The 18,628-nt window shown below is 43.5% G+C and overlaps 2 protein-coding genes and 1 non-coding gene across 3 annotated transcripts in view; all 3 read left to right on the top strand.

The window, feature by feature from the left end:
• LOC119374544 (uncharacterized) overlaps positions 1–18,628 on the top strand; it is a 122,866-nt gene that overhangs the window by 52,862 nt on the left and 51,376 nt on the right. The gene's annotated exons all lie outside the window — the stretch shown is intronic.
• Positions 8,135–17,146, top strand: LOC119374546 (BPTI/Kunitz domain-containing protein-like). The gene is made up of 4 exons (XM_037644693.2): positions 8,135–8,277; positions 8,680–8,856; positions 14,352–14,534; positions 16,978–17,146. The coding sequence occupies exons 1-4, from the start codon at positions 8,208–8,210 to the stop codon at positions 17,058–17,060; spliced, it is 513 nt and encodes a 170-aa protein (XP_037500621.1). The 5' UTR covers positions 8,135–8,207; the 3' UTR covers positions 17,061–17,146.
• Trnas-gga (transfer RNA serine (anticodon GGA)) lies at positions 14,024–14,097 on the top strand. The gene has a single exon. It is a non-coding gene; the product is annotated as a tRNA-Ser (tRNA).

Below are 18,628 nucleotides of genomic sequence, written 5' to 3' on the forward strand. Positions count from 1 at the left end.
TTGTAAAACCAGGGTGAGCACCAGAGTTTGAGCTATTTGTTTCGCACAGCAATATCATCTTTTGAATAGAAGGTAGATGGAAAAGGAATGTAGGTATACATTGTTCACTTCCCTGACCTTTAAGGATAACGCGGGATGCTGCTATTTATATTTAACACAGACAGTTCAATTTAAACACCCACCCACAAAAAGTCCCTGTCGCGTCAAGGGAAAAGCAATGAATGCGAAAGCAAGAAATTAGAATGTCACAGGAAGAACGCCAAGCAGCTATAAACTTGCTGCGCGCTGCTCATGCACAAATGGCGCACAAAAACACACAAGGCGAGTGCGAACAAACAACTGTCACAGCTCGACACTTCCAGCGCGCTCCTTAAACAAAAAGACGGAGGCACGAAAAGAACGCACAGCTACACATAGCACGAGCGCGAACTGTGACAGCTGTTACTTCAACTAGCCCCTACCTTGGCTCTTCTAGATAGCAGATCACTCCTTTCGCAAAGCTGCCGCTGCAGCGAGCAAAGTGACTTTCGTGTGTATATAGCTTCAACGCAAATTTTGCAGTGAAAGCACAAGACGTACAAAACTCCCCGTCAAAAGATAATCGCGCGAGCACGGTCGACCACGCCCTGTATGTCAAAGTACAAGTCGAAGACGCACATCACACCTTCCGGAGTATTGTACTACAAAGCGTGTGGCTTCCCAGGACAATTGAACACCGCCCATTAGAAACACATGGGCCCCATTGTAAAACCTTAAACAATCCGTGAAGCCACGCGGTTTTTTGTGCGACACTGTAATATTAACAGAATGCTCAAATAAGTCTCTACTGTATAGAACCGGGAGCCGTTTGTGAACACTAACCTTTTTCGTCAGAACTTTTTTTCGCCTATTTCTCATTCAGTTACGGCAGGCCAACGCTGTCACCGACGAGAGATGGCGGTACGTACATATGTTCCCAAATCCTGGTCATGATAAGGACCCAAGAAATTTGCCAGCAGCCAGGACGCATGCGCAGAAAGCAAGCCGCTCTCGGACTCCTGCGCTCGCGTTGTCCCAAGACCCTGCAGAGCCTTCCTTTGGGCGGCAAAGGAAAATAGAAAGCGCGCGACCTCAATAGCAGAAAATAAGGACGGCGCTTGGCAGTGGCACGTGAAACCACGGCTCGCGTTCCCAGCGGGCATCGATTCTGGTTACTAAGATAAAACTTCTTTTGGCTCTAGTTGGTACATATTCCTGAGGCTAAAATTACAGAGCAAACGCATTTTGTCCTTCTTACATTTTTACTTGTTGGTACCTGCACCCATTTGAATATAGCCTCAGATCCTCGCGTATCTTATACACTATCATCCTCGTTACACGTTTTCGTTTAGAGTTATTGTGTGCGCATATGCGGTAAGTTTGCCTTAGCTTATATGTGCATTGGCGTATGAAAGAATAAAGCCTTTCTTAGCCACAGCTTGTGCCATTCGTTTATTTTCTTCGCTGGTGTCTTGTGCGCTTGCGCTGTAATTTTAGGCTCAGGATTCTACTCGCGGTGTACCACATATACTGTGATTCTGGTTCAGCCGTCTCGTCTCTTCCTTCCTGTGGCATAAGTCTACAAGAGCGAAAGCGTTCCCACTAGCTAGCGCCACCAGGAGCCACGGGATACTCTTCTTTATCTCTTGCCGACTGGCCGGGAGTGGCGTGGCGCTACAACCCCAAAATGAAGAACTAGCGTGGGTCGCCAGCGACGCATACGCAGCGCGGGCAACGAGACTGCATGTCCCGCGTCTCGCATAATTTTAGTTTCACCACGTGTGGCGACCCGTGCGTTTCACCCAATGCCGCGTGCGTTTGTATTCTGCCGTTAGTATCCCGGACAACAATTGAGGCATGGCTAATTGTCTAAGACAGCGAGCTGCGGAGCGAAAGGTCGCAGGTTCGAAACCACGGTCGAGTGCTTCAGAACTTTTTCTTCTGAATTATTTTTATTTGCGGCTTTTCTGTAGATTTACATATATATACATGTCTGGGACATGACGGCGACGACTGAAATCTGCCGAGAGTGTCCATATAATTGTAAAACGACGCACTTGATTGGAAGTATTCTGATTTCATCATCACAAGGTTTGCTATTTTCATCGAATACCGGCCGTGGCGGCTACCTGTCGATGGCGGCGAAATGCTAGAGGTCTGTCTACTTAGATTTAGGAGCACGTTATAGAACACCAGGTGGTCAAATGTTCCGGAGCCCTCCACTACGGCATCCCTCCATATCGTGGTTTTTGGGACGTAAAACCCAACAAATATTATTAACACTAGTCAGCATTAACCAAGTATGGCCTATATTATTCTTAATTCACGTCTTTCACGTCGACATTAACCATGGGTTTTGATGAAGGACTCATCTTCGTTTCACATTGAAAATAGCTGCAAGGCTCACCATCATATTTACACTGACGGCTCTGTAACGCCTACGTCATCTGCAATTGGAGTCTGGATTCCGTCTGCCAATGTCACCATCTCTGCCACTCTCATTCACCGTACTTCATCTACAGCCACCGAACTGGCTGCACTACGGGGGTTGCTTTTAATTTCATCGTAGACCAGACAGCCGAGTCTTGGGTCATCTTCACCGACGCAAGATCGGCGCTGCAGTCTCTGAAGTCCCCAAGCACGCAGGAACAGCTCGTAATGGACATCAAACGCCTATGCAAGATTGCCTGCGAACTAGATCACCGCATTGTTCTACAGTGGATACCTGCCCACTGCGGAATACAAGGCAACGTCCACGCTGATGACGCTGCCAAAGCTGGACACGACGCCTCGAGAGAAATGGTTGAAATACTTTTCTCGACAAAAGACGCAGCGACACTGATATCGGCACATGCTTGGCGTTTCCAGAGATCCCTCTGGACAGATGTTAGTCATCGGTATGAGCCTCTTTACAAAATTGATCCATCGTGTAACTTCGATATACCGCGAGACCTTAACAGACAAGAGCAAACATACTTGCTGTGTTCCCTCTCCGTGGTTCATTTTTTTTATGTTTTCAGAAGATATATGTATCATTGCTAACTAGCTCGGCCTCAGAGCTTGCTCTGAGGCCGAGTAGCGATTGCCCTTTGTAGCGCTTTCCCTTTGTTTTCTCTCCATGGTTCGTGCTGTTTTTTGTGCTTTCATAAGCTATGGTTATGTAAGTTACCCAATCAGCACATTGCGCCGGCGGCTTTCTATGAAGCTCCTGGGCGATGAGTCACTTCAATGTCGAACTGTTGTAGCTCGCAGATCCACAGTCCAACTTTTTCTTTTGGCTGAGCCATTTTCAGAAGTTGCGTAAGTGGACCGCGGTCTGTGTACAACTTGAATGGGGTATTTTGCAAGTGCGAACAGAAGTACCGAATAGCCTTTAGGACGGCGAGTGCTTTTGTTGTTGTGCTTCTTGTAACTTTCGCTTTGGTAAACGTGTAGCTGTGATAACCAATTATCTAAGTTTGGCAATTACTCAGCTCGCTTTAGTTTCGGTGGTAGAGTATTGCGCCTGTTTTGTAATGCGAGGCATCAAATAGGAAAAGAAAAAGAAAAAGACGTTGAGAATGTTAGAGGCTGTGGAGCTCGACATGGGCTATCCTACACGAAATGTGCTGAAGGGCTAGTGTACGAGATTCATCTTACGTGCGGCTGTTCCTATATTGGACAAACCGGCAGATGCCTAAATGAGCGAATCAGGGAGCACGAACGGAATGTACAGCAAAATAAAGAGGGCCCCAATTTGCCTAAGCACATTAGGCAGGGCCCGTTAAGCTCTTGTGGACCGCGATTTACTGATGTGCGGGTTTTCGCTAGAAGCTCGGACCAAACTGCCAGAGAATTAATGGAAGCATTTTTTATCGATAAAAAATGTTACACGTGCGTCAGCGACATGTCTATAGTATTGTATAAATCAGAGAAAAAGTTCATTGAACATGCTTTATCCCGCCCCCATTGACGGCAATACATCTTTCTGCGCACGCGCTGAGGACGACATATATGTATGTGAATTTCTGCGAGTAAACTTTAGTTGTTAGTGGCGCTCCGTCCCGTGTCCTTTCTTGTGTATGTCCTGCTTTGCGCCTTAAAAATCAATTATGATCAGCATTCAGCTCGAATGGTAGCGCAATATTTACTACTGTAAGGAATGAGTTAGACCAGGGTTTCCAGCTCACCTCAGCTAGCCGACCGCAGTCACGAAGTTTAGTCCCACCAGGGCCGGAACAGTGAAGATGGTGAGAAGGGGGTGGGGGAGGCAAAGAGAGTATGAACAAAATGTCATTAATGCTGCCATTTGAAAGCACGCCTTTCTCAAATCCATATATTGATCAGTTCTGACGACGGTGTGACGTCTAATTGCGAAAAAAAAACACATCGATGCTGATTTCGACAAAGACTAAAATCTGGATTCCAATTCTGAAATATAGAGTTTTCGTTCCACGGTGATGTATGAACTAAAAGTAACCGCATGGGGTGCCTCAGGAAAAAAGCACGCTTGAGACCAGTCCAGTATCCGTAGCTTACCCAAACAAAGCGCTATTAAATGCAATAGGCAAAAAATAATGAGAGTACTATTTAGCAAAGTCACAAATCTTTATTTAGTGTGGAGCCGGGTGCCGTTTGCTTGAGCTCATTGTTGGCCGATTCGCAGTCACGTGTCAAAGATATTGGAAAGCATTTTTGCATTAGTATTGTTAAAAACCAAGTTCCAAGAGCTTAGTCTTGGATAAATTGTGAAGACAATTGCACAACATTCGTCCTTCATCCTCTTCAACTGTATATAATCATCATCCCTGTAAGCGTAATATTTGTTCTGTGGTTTGGTCAGGCGGCTCTGTGGAATAAAATGCATCGAGACCATGACTCTGCTGCTGTCTTTCAGATTAGTGGAGGAGCTGGATGAGCCAAAAGCACGCGTAGTGAGGGGAAATTAAAGCGCTTCCCGAGTTTAGCCATGCGGGCATGCGGGCCGCTATTTTTCCCTTGATTTTTTTTCATAGTGACTTCCAGTAGTTTAGCGAAAAAAAAGAACTCATCTGGTTCTTAAACCATTCATCAGCCTGCTTAAAGTTGACTTCTGAGAAAGTTTTGAGATCCAGTGCTACGTGTTGTTTGAGAACTTTGCTTTGACAATAAACGACTATATTATCCACGTAGACATTTCACATGCTCCCAGTGGAAAAGTGTACAAACGTATTGATTTATTTTATTTATTTATTTATTTTCAAATACTGCAGCCCCGTTAGGGGCTATCGCAGGAGTGGGTACACAGCAAGAAACAATAAAAAAGTGCTCAAACAAAAACAGGTGAATACTTAAGTACATTGGCAGGTCATAGAAATGCAAATATTTTATAAACAAAATTATACGAACAATGAAAAGTATCAAGGTTTACAGCACACCGTCCTTTAATGCATTCAAAAATTCATCTTTCTGAAAAGACCGAATGTGACCTGGTATGAGGTTCCACATTTCAATACATCGATGAAAAAAGGTGTATTTGAAGAAGTCAGTGTGATGATGAAACACAGACACATTAAGTGCATGGCTGTTTCTGGTGGATGATGGTTTGGCAGGTGTTATGTAGTTGTTGTGTTATGAATATTGCGGTGAATTAAATAAAGAGTGAAAAAGTTTCAGAGACTCGATGTCGCGTCTTTTAGAAAGTGATGCTAGGCCAAGTTGCACTAGATGGCATGATGGTGAGAAATTACGATCATAGCGTCTGTAAATGAAGCGAATAGCTTTTTTCTGGATGGATTCAACGCGTTTTATGTCGGTGATTTTATAAGGGTACCATACAGTGGCGCCATACTCAAGGATTGGTCGTACGAGGGTTTTGTATGTTAGCAGTTTTGTTTCCTTTGGGGCTAAACCTAGTGAGCTGTTAAGGTATCCAAGTTTTTTCAGAGCCTTGTTGCATGTTTTATCGATGTGACTAGACCAAGATAAGGTAGTAGTGAAAAGGAGGCCAAGGTACTTATATTGTGAGACCCGCTGCATTGCAGAGTTATTAAAAGAATAATTAAACATAGATGGGGTTTTCTGTCTACTGAAACACATAGCAGCTGTTGTTTGAAAATTAATGTTCATCTGCCAATTTTGGCACCACCTGCAAAACTTTAAGAACGATATATGGAGTGTATGATGATCATGAAATGATACATAACGCAGTCGTCAGCGTAAAGACGAATTTTAGTGGAAACTGTGTCGGGTAGGTCGTTTATATATAACAGAAATAGTAATGGCCCAAGCACGGATCCCTGGGGCACTCCGGAATATACACGTGCTTTAGATGAATGGAAAGTGTTAAATGATACGTATTGGCTACGGCTTGAAAGGAAACTACTAATCCGGTCAACAAGCAAAGGTTTTTTTTTAGTAAAAGATTGAGTTTGTATAGGAGTTTTGCATGGATGACAGTATCAAAGGCTTTAGAAAAGTCTATGAATAATGCGTCCACCTGAAGACCTAAGTCAAGAGCTATAGATATGTCATGAGTGAATTCTGTCAGCTGTGTGATGGTACTCAATCCACGCCGGAAACCATGTTGTACATTGGACAGAATATTGTTAGTTTCGAGACAATTGATCATGTGTTTGAAGACAATATGTTCCAGTCGTTTGCATGAGTGAGAGGTTAATGATATAGGCCTGTAATTTAATACAGATTGCCTACTACGTGATTTGTGGAGTGGAAGGACTTGTGCAATTTTCCACGATGCTGGAACAGTTGATGTTGATAATGATTTGTTGAAAATTACTGACAGGTATTGGCTTGTCCATAGAGAATAGCGACGAAGAAAAATATTTATTTACGTTGTCTGGGCTAGACGAATTTTTTGAATCAACATTTAAAAACAAATTTAAAACACCTTCTATAGACACAGATACATCATTATTAGAAACAAGTGAGGCATGAAATGGAGTGCACGAAGAAATTTCATGATTATCTTGAGCAAATACGGACGTAATATATTCGTTAAATGCGTTGGCAATGACCTGCGGCTGGCTATTGGGAGATTCATTAAGGACGAATATATTAATAGAGCATTCATTTGGCGAGATTGAGCTCCAAAATTTTCGGGGATTATTCTTGACCATATTTGGCAAGGTAACCGAGAAAAAGAAGTCTTTAGCAGCATTTATTTTCCCACGAAGTTCCTCCTTCACTGTATTGAATTCAGCTCTGCGCAGGGTATTGCCATTACGATTTGCAAGCCTTAGTCTTGATAGTCGACGCTTTAAATGCAGTATTTCTCTCGTTATCCATGGAAGTTCAGTATTTTTCTTTTTAGTTTTTAGTGGTACATATGGTTCAATACATTCTATAACAACATTTTCAAAATAGGACAAAAAACTGTTGACATCACCAGTATAGCTAAGTTGTTTGAATATGTCAAACTCGCTGCTTAAGGTGTCAATTATAGACACATCGTCAGCCAGGCTATAATCGCGAAAAGTTGTATATTCATAGCGGCGTTTTGGAACTGTGTAATGAAGAGTGATTAGTACGCCTTTATGATCAGAAATACCATTAATTACCTGAGCTGTAAGCCCCCTTGTATACAGTAACGCACTGAGAAAAACGCAGTCCAGTATAGCATTGCCCCTTGTGGCGTCATTTACAACTTGTTTAAGACCTAAATTTAGTGAAAAATTAATCATCTTTCTACAAATTGATGAATCGGTGCCCAGAGTGGAGAGTGACGGCCATGAAATATATTTTTGGAACCCGCTGAGGGAGTACTTCCATCCGAAAGGCAGCTACTGTTGTAATAGTCGATATAAAAGGGGGTTTAAGCTACTTGCCATAAGCCTTTACAGAGATCTAACCGAGAAAACCAGGTACAGCCGCCTGTCTTCTCGATGATGCTATCTATTCTAGGCATATGAAAGAGAATAAGATGCGTCTGGTTGCTGCATATATCACACAAAACCAAGAAAAACACTTTAGATCTGCCAAGCTGAACACAAAACGCCAAAATCCCGGCAGATCTTCTTTGTGGCGACATTCGTCGCAAACAGGTTGCCTGTCAGCATTTTGTGTGTTACTATTTTATTGAACGAATGCTCCCATTGTACTCTTACAGTGACATGTAAGAAACAATGTGATCAGAAGGGTATCAAATTACGCAGTACAAAAGCACTTGCATACAGGATGTCGAACATGCTGCACGTTAAGCAGCTGCTCCAATGGTTAACCCTACAATGGCGCGCCGATCACGGATGATTTTGCTTCTTTTGAACATCTGGTTCTTCCAATGTAAGATTTTTTTTTGTTTATGGCAGATGAGCTGCTCTGTAATCGGACAGAGGCCGAATAATTAAATACCTTGCTTTACGCCAGCATCTCTGCACTCTTAGGTAAGCTCGGTTAAGTGGTGCTGAAGAGATTGAAAGTGCTGAGTGCAACTCTACGTTCAAAATTGAAAATTTGCATTTTAGAAAACACATTGAAAATGCCACCCTAGAAGTTTTCCACAGTACATCTGCTCTCTTTCTAAGCAGAATACTCACTCTGACATGAATGCTTTATAGACAAAAGTGTTTTTTTTTTGCTTAAATTGAATGAAGCATACGTTTGCTTGTTGACAGTCGGCAATATGGGAGCTATCAACAAGGGCGTTGCGCTATCCTTACATTTATTGATTTCTTTTTTTTAAAGCTGGCGCATCACGCCTTCGCTGCTGGCAACCTAAAGCTGTCGGGCGATGTGACAAGTCGATACCTTCGTGGTTCTACAACATATGGACGGCCCAATGCATAGGTTTCATCTACAGTGGCTGTGGCGGAAATTTGAACAGATTCAAAACGGAGGAAGAATGCAACAATGCCTGCTTACGTAAGAAAATTTTTCTGCATCAATTTGAGTGTTCTTCTCCTTCGGAAATAATGTTAGTTCGAACCATCCTCAACTAAACTAGGGACGAGAAACAATTCTTCCGTTGCTGCAATTTATTACAATAGGCAATGACAACCAGTACAATTAGTAGCAACTCATCTATAACAATCGAACTGCCAAACGCCTGGCGTTATAAGACTCCTCCTCATCGCATAACATGTCGGGCAGGTTGAGCCTGCTTTATTAAGTAACGGTAGTGCTGTGTAAGCGACTCGCCTGTGCAGTAAAGAAACTATTACGGCAACTGGAAAGAAGCCAATGGAAGCAAACAAGAAGAAATGAGTATTTTGCCACACCAACATGGAGCCTTGTGATATACTCAATGCTGGACGACCTGATATAAACGTTATCAGGCTATACAGGTTGTATATATACACCAAGGCGCTTGGTGTATATGGTTTTGTGAGTAGCTTTCTCTTTGACTTACATAACGTCACTGTCCACTTTCTCACGAAGATATATAATTCATTATTTCACTGCGCTAAAACAAAGGTCTAGATATGTAGCCCCGTTTCCACAGGATTTTGCGAAGAGCTGAGAATTCCGGGCGTTCTTCGCTTGTTGGTCCCACTAAATTCGTCCGAGAGTTCTCTTTTTTACAGTTTGGCATTATGAATATAAGATCAATCAAACCCTCTCGCTGTTCTCCAATTGTTTTTCTGTATCTGCAAAGTACATATCGAAGAACAATCGAAACAGTGGCCATCCGTGCTGAGGTACTTGATGGATTTTCATAACTTTGCATACCTGGGTTTCTGAAACAATTCTGACTTGATGACCATAGTATATCTCTTTCGACAGTTCCGCGAAATGGTCGTCTAGGTCATCGTGCTTCAGGATTACTTACAGAATTTTCCATACTTCATTGTCCTACGCTTTTTAAATATAACTAGGTCTATAAAAATATACTCAGAGCTGCTGAAAACTCTATGCACTACTACAAAAAGAAACTAGCGATAGCGTGACGGCTGGAAGGATGTGATCAAGCAAGATTAGACTTATTTGCTGCCGAAAGTGGTGGCTGCCATTTCCGGTATTAAATGCGAAGCATTTCATAGCGAAGGAAAAGCACTTTGATCGTTTCTATCTATCTATCTATCTATCTATCTATCTATCTATCTATCTATCTATCTATCTATCTATCTATCTATCTATCTATCTATCTATCTATCTATCTATCTATCTATCTATCTATCTATCTATCTATCTATCTATCTATCTATCTATCTATCTATCTATCTATGTCTTGGCGGCTCTCGTGGTGGTCTCCTTAGAAGAACTGATGTCTGGGCAAGTTGGAATTGGTTATGCATCTTCGAAACGGGCGGCGCAAAAAGTAGGACAAAGGAAAGACTACACACCACAGAGTGATCTGCGGTGTGTAGTCTTTCCTTTGTCCTTGTTTTTGCGCCGCCCGTTTCGAAGATGGTCTCCTTAACTTGGTATCTACCAACATTACCATAGGAGGACATAAGTGTACCACGAGCACAATTCGCAGGTCGTGACATGAACAACGAGACTTCCCTCTCGCGTAAGTCATGAAGCACTTTCCACCAGGCACATGCGGCCCATACGCGCATAACATGGCCTTTGGTATACGGGTATGCGCCACAGGTGATTCACATTACATAACATCACAAACTTTGGAAATTTTAACACGACAGCGTGAAAGGACCCGTATTGCGGAAAATGCGCTGCCGGCGTCACTGGCGTTGTCTACGGGCGAAAAATCCCGGTGGATGCAAAGAACAATTGAATCACGGCTAGAGCTGGAATCATATGAAGGTACTCTGCATTACAAAATATTCTACCACAGAGTCACGCCAATGCTTTAAAGTGCCTCGGAAAAAGACCCTATGCAATCGTCATGTCGAGACAACGCCACTTGTGGATCCAGTGTTGGCTTTCGGCGTTGATAGCATTGTAATAAACGTTACATATGTACACCTTTGCCTTGACATGTGTTGATCGAATGCACTGACTACTATTATGATATGCACACCACCACGCTATAGCATGCTGTCTGTTGCGATAAAGCTGACGGCTTTGCTCTAACGTGAGTGCCGATATTATGTCAGACCATGAGCTGCTCCTTAGGACCTTAAGCACCAGTCTAATCGTCCTATCTGTCAAACCCACGAAATGCTCATAGCTAGTCAAATTACACAATGACGTCGATCCACCTCGTAACGCTTGGCTAAAATAACAAAAATATGACAAGGGCTTCCAGTCGTTGCCTGCTTTGCACTAAAATAATTCCAACAATGCGCGGGATTTGCCGGATTTTTTTATGTGTTGCCTTCTTTAGATTGGGCAAGTAATCCGTACAAAGCGTCACACAGTCTAATAAAACAATAGAGTCCTCTGAAAACAGAATATTCTTGCCACATATATAATTCTCACATGTATCACAAGAGGCACGTTAACTATCTTATGGACAACCGTGGGCCGCACGACTGTCTTAAAGAGAACGTGTCTGTTTAAAGAGAGTCATATGTGTGAGAGTTATATGGGTGGCAAAAAAGAGTCAAATGGCTTTTTTTTCCTATAGCGCATTTTGGTGCAACTTGTTGGCGTTGTTTCTGCCAATCGTCTACGTTGCACGATGTGATCAAAGGTTCAAGCTAACTGAACATTCTTTGGTCGCGAAGTTAAAATGTCCAGCATGACTCCCCAAGACCAATAATTCTTCTATCAACAAAATTTGTCCACAAATTCTGCATTTTTCTTTAACTGACCCACCTTTCAAGCCCACTCCACCATTTGTGACTCCATTGTATGAGTACCTATCCGATGCATTATTGCTACCGTTAAGCGCCCGCACGAATTTGTGCACTCTATCTTCTGTCGTTCCGTGTCCCCATCAGCGTACTACTGTTCCATAAGTCGTTTGAATGGCCTTTGTTCTCGGCACATCCATCAAAGTGGCGTGCACCAATGGTCTCTTCATAGTCTTCGCAGCGAACATTAAAGTAGGCGTGCTTAATCTATTTATGGTCTACATGTGTCGCTGCAAACAAATCCATCACTCTCTTTCCGTCTAACCACAACTTGTCTCTATCAACAAGCCTTATATAGCGGAAGCTCTTATGAGATCTCAATGACAGCCGATTTCGGTGACGTAGCTGTCCGCCGACGCCACTACCGCCGGTGTCCATAACCGATATCGCACACAACGAGAAAATAACATACAGGATCGAGCGGCATTTGAACCAAGGCCCTCTAACGTGGTAGTCAGGTATTTTACCACAGAGCGACGCCGGTTCTTGAATCTCCTTTGCAAAAAGGCCCTATACAGGCCTCACACCGGGCAAGCAATAACGGTAACAGATGCAATATGGCGCAGTGGAAGGGTAAGACAGCAATCAGGCGTCACACAATGCGAATTGCGTAACGAGTGGGTAGTTTAAAGCTTACCACCCATTACACAGGGCTCAGCCATAATTTTTCATCGTTAAAAGCCACAGCATCAACAGGGTGCACATAATGTCTTACAGATGTGTAGCGGGTACTTCCCTTCGCCGCAGAATAACAAATTATGGCGTAATGAGTGCTTACCTACTTCACAAAAATTAGGATTTGTGGCGTAGTGAATACCTTGCAAGTGTACTTGCGACATTTTTTTTCTAAAGGAGCCAAGTCCAGTTTAAATGAAACTGAGACACATACATACAAAAAACTTTGATTGAAGGACCAGAGGGACTGGTGCAAGGAAGTCTTAAGGCCCCCTCTGAGAAAAACGCAGTTTTTTGCTCATGACAATATGGTCGGTCCTGCTCCAACAATTGTTTTGCCAGTGTGCTCATGTCATCAAAATACCTCAAATCTATATTCAGGAGTAAAATCTGGGTTTTGCTCTTATAGAGTGTAACATTTCATTTGGGCTTAAATTAGCTCGCAAAAAAGTCTAAATCGCAGCGAATTAACAATATGGCAAGGCTTTGTGACAAAATTAACACCATCCCTGCGCTTCCGTCGGTGCTGTCCTTTGTTGCGTAGGCGCAATGGCGATGACTAGACTTTTAGAGCAAGTAGTCCTTCCAGGCAAAAGGCGTAGCATTCTGGACTGTCGGCAGCGTTTTCTTGTTCTTCACATCTATGGAAGGCCTTCAATTCAGTTCTTCTTCTTCTTTGCTCATTTTATGCAGCGCCGTTTTGGATTACTTCTTCTTCAAGGAATAGATTGGTGCCCAATATCTTCATTTCAGTTGTCTTCCCTTTCGGATATACCGTCTTGGAGCGAAACAAGGACATGATAATGTAGCGCAAAACTTGAAAAGAAACACTAAAAGGCAAGAGGTAGGAAACTCGGCCTCTTAAATTTTATATTCGAGTTTCGCCATACGATATCACGTCATCCAGTAAGTGCAAAATCGCCCAAGAAAAACTAATTGTGGAACGAAAGCACCATAGGAAAACAACTAGGACACAAATGCAACAAATTGGATTCGGCGATGCTGATTGTTTTGGTCGTAATTGTGGACGCAGCGCTGGTTTAATGGTTATCACTCAGTTTGATTAAAGCAGATGCAGGACTTGGGTCATTTTTAATCGAAAACTTTTTTTTAAGTTCGCGTTACAATGAGCAACTGCACCGTTTTTATTACAATTACTTTAAAAGTGAAAGATACTTCGGCGCGCTTTACACTCCAGTGAAACTCAACTCAGTTTCGGTCCTCGGATTTGGCTGTTTTAGACGAAAGCGCCACAGTTGTATCAGTAACATCAAGATCGTTTTGAACGGGCTCAAGAAAGGCAACTCTTCCAGCTTTCGCTGAGACTGTTGTGCGTGCCCCACGCAAGCCTGACGGTATTTTTTCTATCGGAAACACAATACTTTATATAATTTTAATAATTTTCAGGCTTTTGTGTAGCTCCTGCCGTGCCGCAGAGTTTACAACGCTCGGCCGGAATCGAACCCGAAAGCCGCGGGTTCGATTCCGGCCGCTGCCGTCGCATTTTGATGTAGGCGGAACTCTAGAGGCCTGTGTGCTGCACGATGTCAATGTCAATCAGTTCTGCGGGATTCCGCAGAACTGATTTGCAATATGTGTCCAGTTGCTTCGAGTTGTCGATGAATTCGCCCTCGCGCTGCCAATTGCTAGCTTCCTGGTTAGCTCAATTGGTAGAGCGACCGCCCCGGAAAGGCGTTGGTCCCGGGTTCGATCCCCGGACCAGGACGAATTTTTCGGCAACTAAGAGGCTTTATTTCTGAGAAATCCGTATGGATTTCCTTGTGGCTTCGTGCTACAACCGGGTGGTTGTCTATTTTCCCTTTCTTGATGTCAATGCACATTAAATATTCGCAAAATTATGAGGATTCCTACACTAGCGCGTGCCTCATATCATATCGCTGTTTTAGCACACGGAACCTACGAAATTATTCTTGTTCTTATTAAGGCCCGAATAACAATTTCACGGTTTAATTTTTACAGCCCCAAATAAGCCTAAGGACAACGTCTGCAGCTTGGAAGCGGATTCCGGTCCCTGCAAAGGATATAATCCACGGTGGACCTACGACCACGAGAAGGACATATGCCGGGGATTTGTGTACGGTGGTTGTAGAGGCAACGCGAACAGATTTAAAACGTGCATGGGGTGCATGAAAAGGTGCAGTGGTAAGTTATGCCTTGATTGTCTAGCAGCATTCTTTAACTGGCAACGTTTATCAGGCATAGTACTCGAGAATAAGCGTCATTTCGGGATTGACTATACGGCACCATTCATTCATTCTCGAACCTCCGACATACCGTGAAATTCAGACGTTGGGTATCCCCGAAATGGCGGTTATAAGCAGTGTGAGAATGCATTGTGATTAAAAATATCGCAGGATGTCAGCATACGAAAGAAGGTCCCGAAGTGTAAGATGACAATGCGACGTTCTCTGCAAATTAAACGCAAAAAAGCAGACATTGCAGCCGTTGTTACACATCATATACAAAAAAAATGCGACAACTTCGCACTAGTGATGTCAATGCTGAAGGAAGGGCGGTGCTTAGTGGACTTCCTCGTTTCTCTTTATCTTTATTTCTCTTCCTTCTTCTCTTTCTTTTTTTGCTCTCTTTCTATCTGTTTTTTTCTTCTGTTTCTTTATTGTCTCTATTTCTTTGTTCTTCTCTCTCTCTTCATTTCACGCTTCCTCTTCATTTCTACCCCTTTCCCTCTCTCTCTTTCTTTCTCTTTCTGTCTTGCTCTCTGCTTTTTTGTATTTATCTTTTGTGTCTGTTTCTCTCAATATCTTTCTCTTTCTTTTTCTCTCTCTGTTTCTCTCTCTCTGTGCTCGCTCTCTCGCCCATCAGGGTTATTGCATCCCACGCCGGAAAATCGGCACACGTGTTTTGGGAGCGAAGAAGAAGATGAAGTAGATGATGATGACAGCACGTGGCAGATCATGATGATGATATTTTGTGTACATAGCCGACGAAGTTTCTGCGAGCTGAAGGAGCTCCGCTGTTAAAAAATACAATCACAGTTTCAGAGTAAGTGCCACAATTAAAACAAAAACTGTGAGGAAACGACAAGCATAAGGAATAAAGAGTATAAGTGACATTGAGCACATAGCCTCAATTGCAATGCAACGTAAACTAACAGCATAAATGATACGACGTAAAAATCATAATTTGAGAACTAGAAAATCATCTGCATGAATAGGGTGTTTAACAGCCATCTAAACACTTTTTTTTGTTAAAGTGTACAGCTATCATTTAGAGTATGCCAGCAAAGAGTGCCATCCACCTTACAATAGCGTGCCAATACAAGCATGCGAGTAAATAGATATCCGCAGAACAGATTTCAGTACACCAAGTACATGTACCATGTTTGGTGTAAGGTACGGCGTTTGCCATGGCGACATAATGCGCTTACATAATTGCTTGCACCTCGGTAATGACAACGATTCTGTCTTGCCTTGAAAATTGTCATGCTTGTGACTAGCTAGAACAGTTTTGGCCATTCACTATTACTCATATCACGACCAATTTCTATCAACGCGAGCTGTCATTAAAAAAAATCATATGTGTTTTTGTAAAAGCGCTATCCACCTCGTATAAAAAGCAGAAGTTTCTCAGTCATAAAGATCGTCTACCACGCGGTTTTTCTGCAGCGTAAATTGCCTGCTGTCATTGGCGAAGGCAACACCACTTGCCGAAACGTTGGCTCAAGCGACATCCTCTGTTCAAGAATTTCTCACCCTGTCATAGCAATGCCATATTCAGCTTGATATCCAACATCAATACACCACCTTTTGTCACGATGGCATCGGCCTACGGCATCGGATATTACTGTGCACATAAAAAATAAGCTGTAAAAACGTGTCGACCATTTTTTATATAAATAGCAGCATCTTGCAGCATTTGTAAGTACTAAAAAGCTTGCTACTGGCGCCTGTGTATCGAATAAAACTTGTCTTCCTTAAAGCTCATTCACACCTGCCACTAGCACCGGTCGCGCGACCATTTGCGAGTGGCGACCAAAAAGTGACTCAAGGCGACTGACGTTCACACCTGTGTGACTTAGACCAGTTGCCACACAGAATTCACGTCTGCTGGCGTATGGCTTCCATTGCCATTGTCCCCTAAATAAGCTGCCGTCCTGTTCCTGCGCATGTGATTTGTTCTGAGGTTCTCGACTGCATTCGCACGACTGAAAAATCGAGCAGCGAGCTACTGAGCCAAAGCAGTTGCTTTGCGACCAGAACGGCGATTTGCGACAATTCGTGACTAACTTGATCGCGCGACCGGTGCTAGTTGCAGGTGTGAATGAGCCTTCAGAAAATGAACCATTTGTTTTAAGGAATTATTAATCTGACATACTATGAGAGGAAAATATCGAAGTGGATTTTACCGCTGAAATAGCAGCCATAGAAAGCACTCTCTTTTTGAAATTTTTGAATGCACGATGCATACTTTCAATTTCCGTCAAACGTACGTCCACAACTCCCATGTCTAGCAATGGTCCTTATACGTGATACATGACCTAGCAAAGACACGACGCATTTACTGTCGTCTATGAGGTTATTTATTTATTAAATATTTTTGACGATACTCATTTGCGTTTTCGCAGGAAGAGAGCGTCACTTGCGCCATTGCATTCTACTGACACCGAAATTCAACGACAAGTTTTACATGGCGTGGGAGCCCGAATAAATTGCATGGCTTTACGTTAAAGCGTCATTTTCGTTGTTGAAATATTTATTATGACGAATAAAATTATGTGAAGCGTTTTATAGCTGCATATGCCTCGATTACACTCTTTGATTTTTGACTGGCTGGTAATAATGGAAACATGCGGAACTAATTATGTTGCAAATCGGCCGAATTCAATAAGCGCAACTTCGTAACAACGTCACAAGATCAGTCTGCCGCTGTCTTGCATTCAAGGTAAGCACAAAAGCCTTTGGAAAAGCTAGTCATTTACTTGCTACAGGTAAGAATGCCGTGGCAGTTGGCGTGTCTTGGAACATGCATCAATGGTCATAATCGCATAAAACATTACTTTCTGATGTATATATACAGGGTGTCCTTTTTTAGTGGCGAAGCACCTTAAGGTCTCGGCGTGTCGGTGTGCATTGTCGTGTCCTGTCGTGACGGTCCATTTGCATGAGCACAAGAGAGGGCGCGCCACCACCTCAGCGCTCGCCGTGTGGTGAGAGAGAGCGAACGGCCCACGTTGACCACGGAAACGCTCTTTCTGCGATGACGCTGAACTTCGCCCGCGAGAGACAACGCCGACGCAGGCAACGTCTGCTAGCGAGTTTCTTCACTGAAAAAACCGACTGCTCCCGCTGCACAACCGTTCACCAGCTATCGCGTATATATAAGCACTGGATCTTGACCTGCAATGTAGTGCCACTGCGAGATTTCTCTTGTGCATTGTTGAACAATAAAGATTATGAACGTGCACGTTAACTAAAAGCGGTCAGCGGATCTCTGTGTCTAATCTCTCTTCTGTCTCTCATTGTCCATTAGCAGTGATATTGCTGTGGGAAACACCGTTGCAGACTGCATGCTTCACCCTCTACAGGTTTCACGCTAGTGGAGCTGAAACACCTTTCTCTACATGCTTCGCCCCTCCCCAGATTTTTTTTATACCATACCAATTTTTTTATTCAAAAAATGCTATGGCAGTCATGCCCCTGTCTTCTACACAAACAGCACACAGCGAAGGCAAGCGCCCTAGTGTCCGCATCGTCGCGCGTGATCGGCGCGACACACTAACCTGTACACAACGATTCCCTATTTCTGAGACACGATTGAGTGCGATCCGTTAAAGGAAGCGCCGCGCCTTCCGCGACTCTATTCAATTTACCCAGCAAACGCATCGTTGTGCGCAGTCGACACGGCACGCACAGCTACGGAGATGGTCTGCACTTCGGAGACACGAGTCCGATGTATTGCTACACGGCACACACCGTGTCCGGACTTCTGCAGCGCCCTTCAGTTTCCGCAGTAAAGGAGTCGTTGCGCATAGATTTCCTACTTCTGAGACACGATCTAGTCCGTGGTGCGCATTGTCTACTTAGCTGAGACACTATCGAGTCCGATCTGTTAATTGTAGAGCGGTGCACACAGCGAAAGAAAGGTCTCCGACTTCTGCAACATGCAGGGGCCGTTAATTAAAACGGCTGTGGTCAACGGACCGCACAGGCACTCGCGAAACGCACAGTGGATTACACAGGAAGCTAACGGAAAAGCTGGAACTGCAGGGGCAAATT

The sequence above is a fragment of the Rhipicephalus sanguineus genome, chromosome 11 (assembly GCF_013339695.2).
Source record: "Rhipicephalus sanguineus isolate Rsan-2018 chromosome 11, BIME_Rsan_1.4, whole genome shotgun sequence".
Classification (NCBI taxonomy): Eukaryota; Metazoa; Arthropoda; class Arachnida; order Ixodida; family Ixodidae; genus Rhipicephalus; species Rhipicephalus sanguineus.

What these genes read in the sequence shown, in the direction of transcription:
- LOC119374546 (XM_037644693.2), top strand. Translation starts at nt 8,208, where the DNA reads ATGGTTAACCCTACAATGGCGCGCCGATCACGGATGATTTTGCTTCTT. An exon ending in GAACATCTGGTTCTTCCAAT is followed by an intron (nt 8,278 to 8,679) that starts GTAAGATTTTTT and finishes TTTTTTTTAAAG; the next exon opens with CTGGCGCATCACGCCTTCGC. An exon ending in ATGCAACAATGCCTGCTTAC is followed by an intron (nt 8,857 to 14,351) that starts GTAAGAAAATTT and finishes TAATTTTTACAG; the next exon opens with CCCCAAATAAGCCTAAGGAC.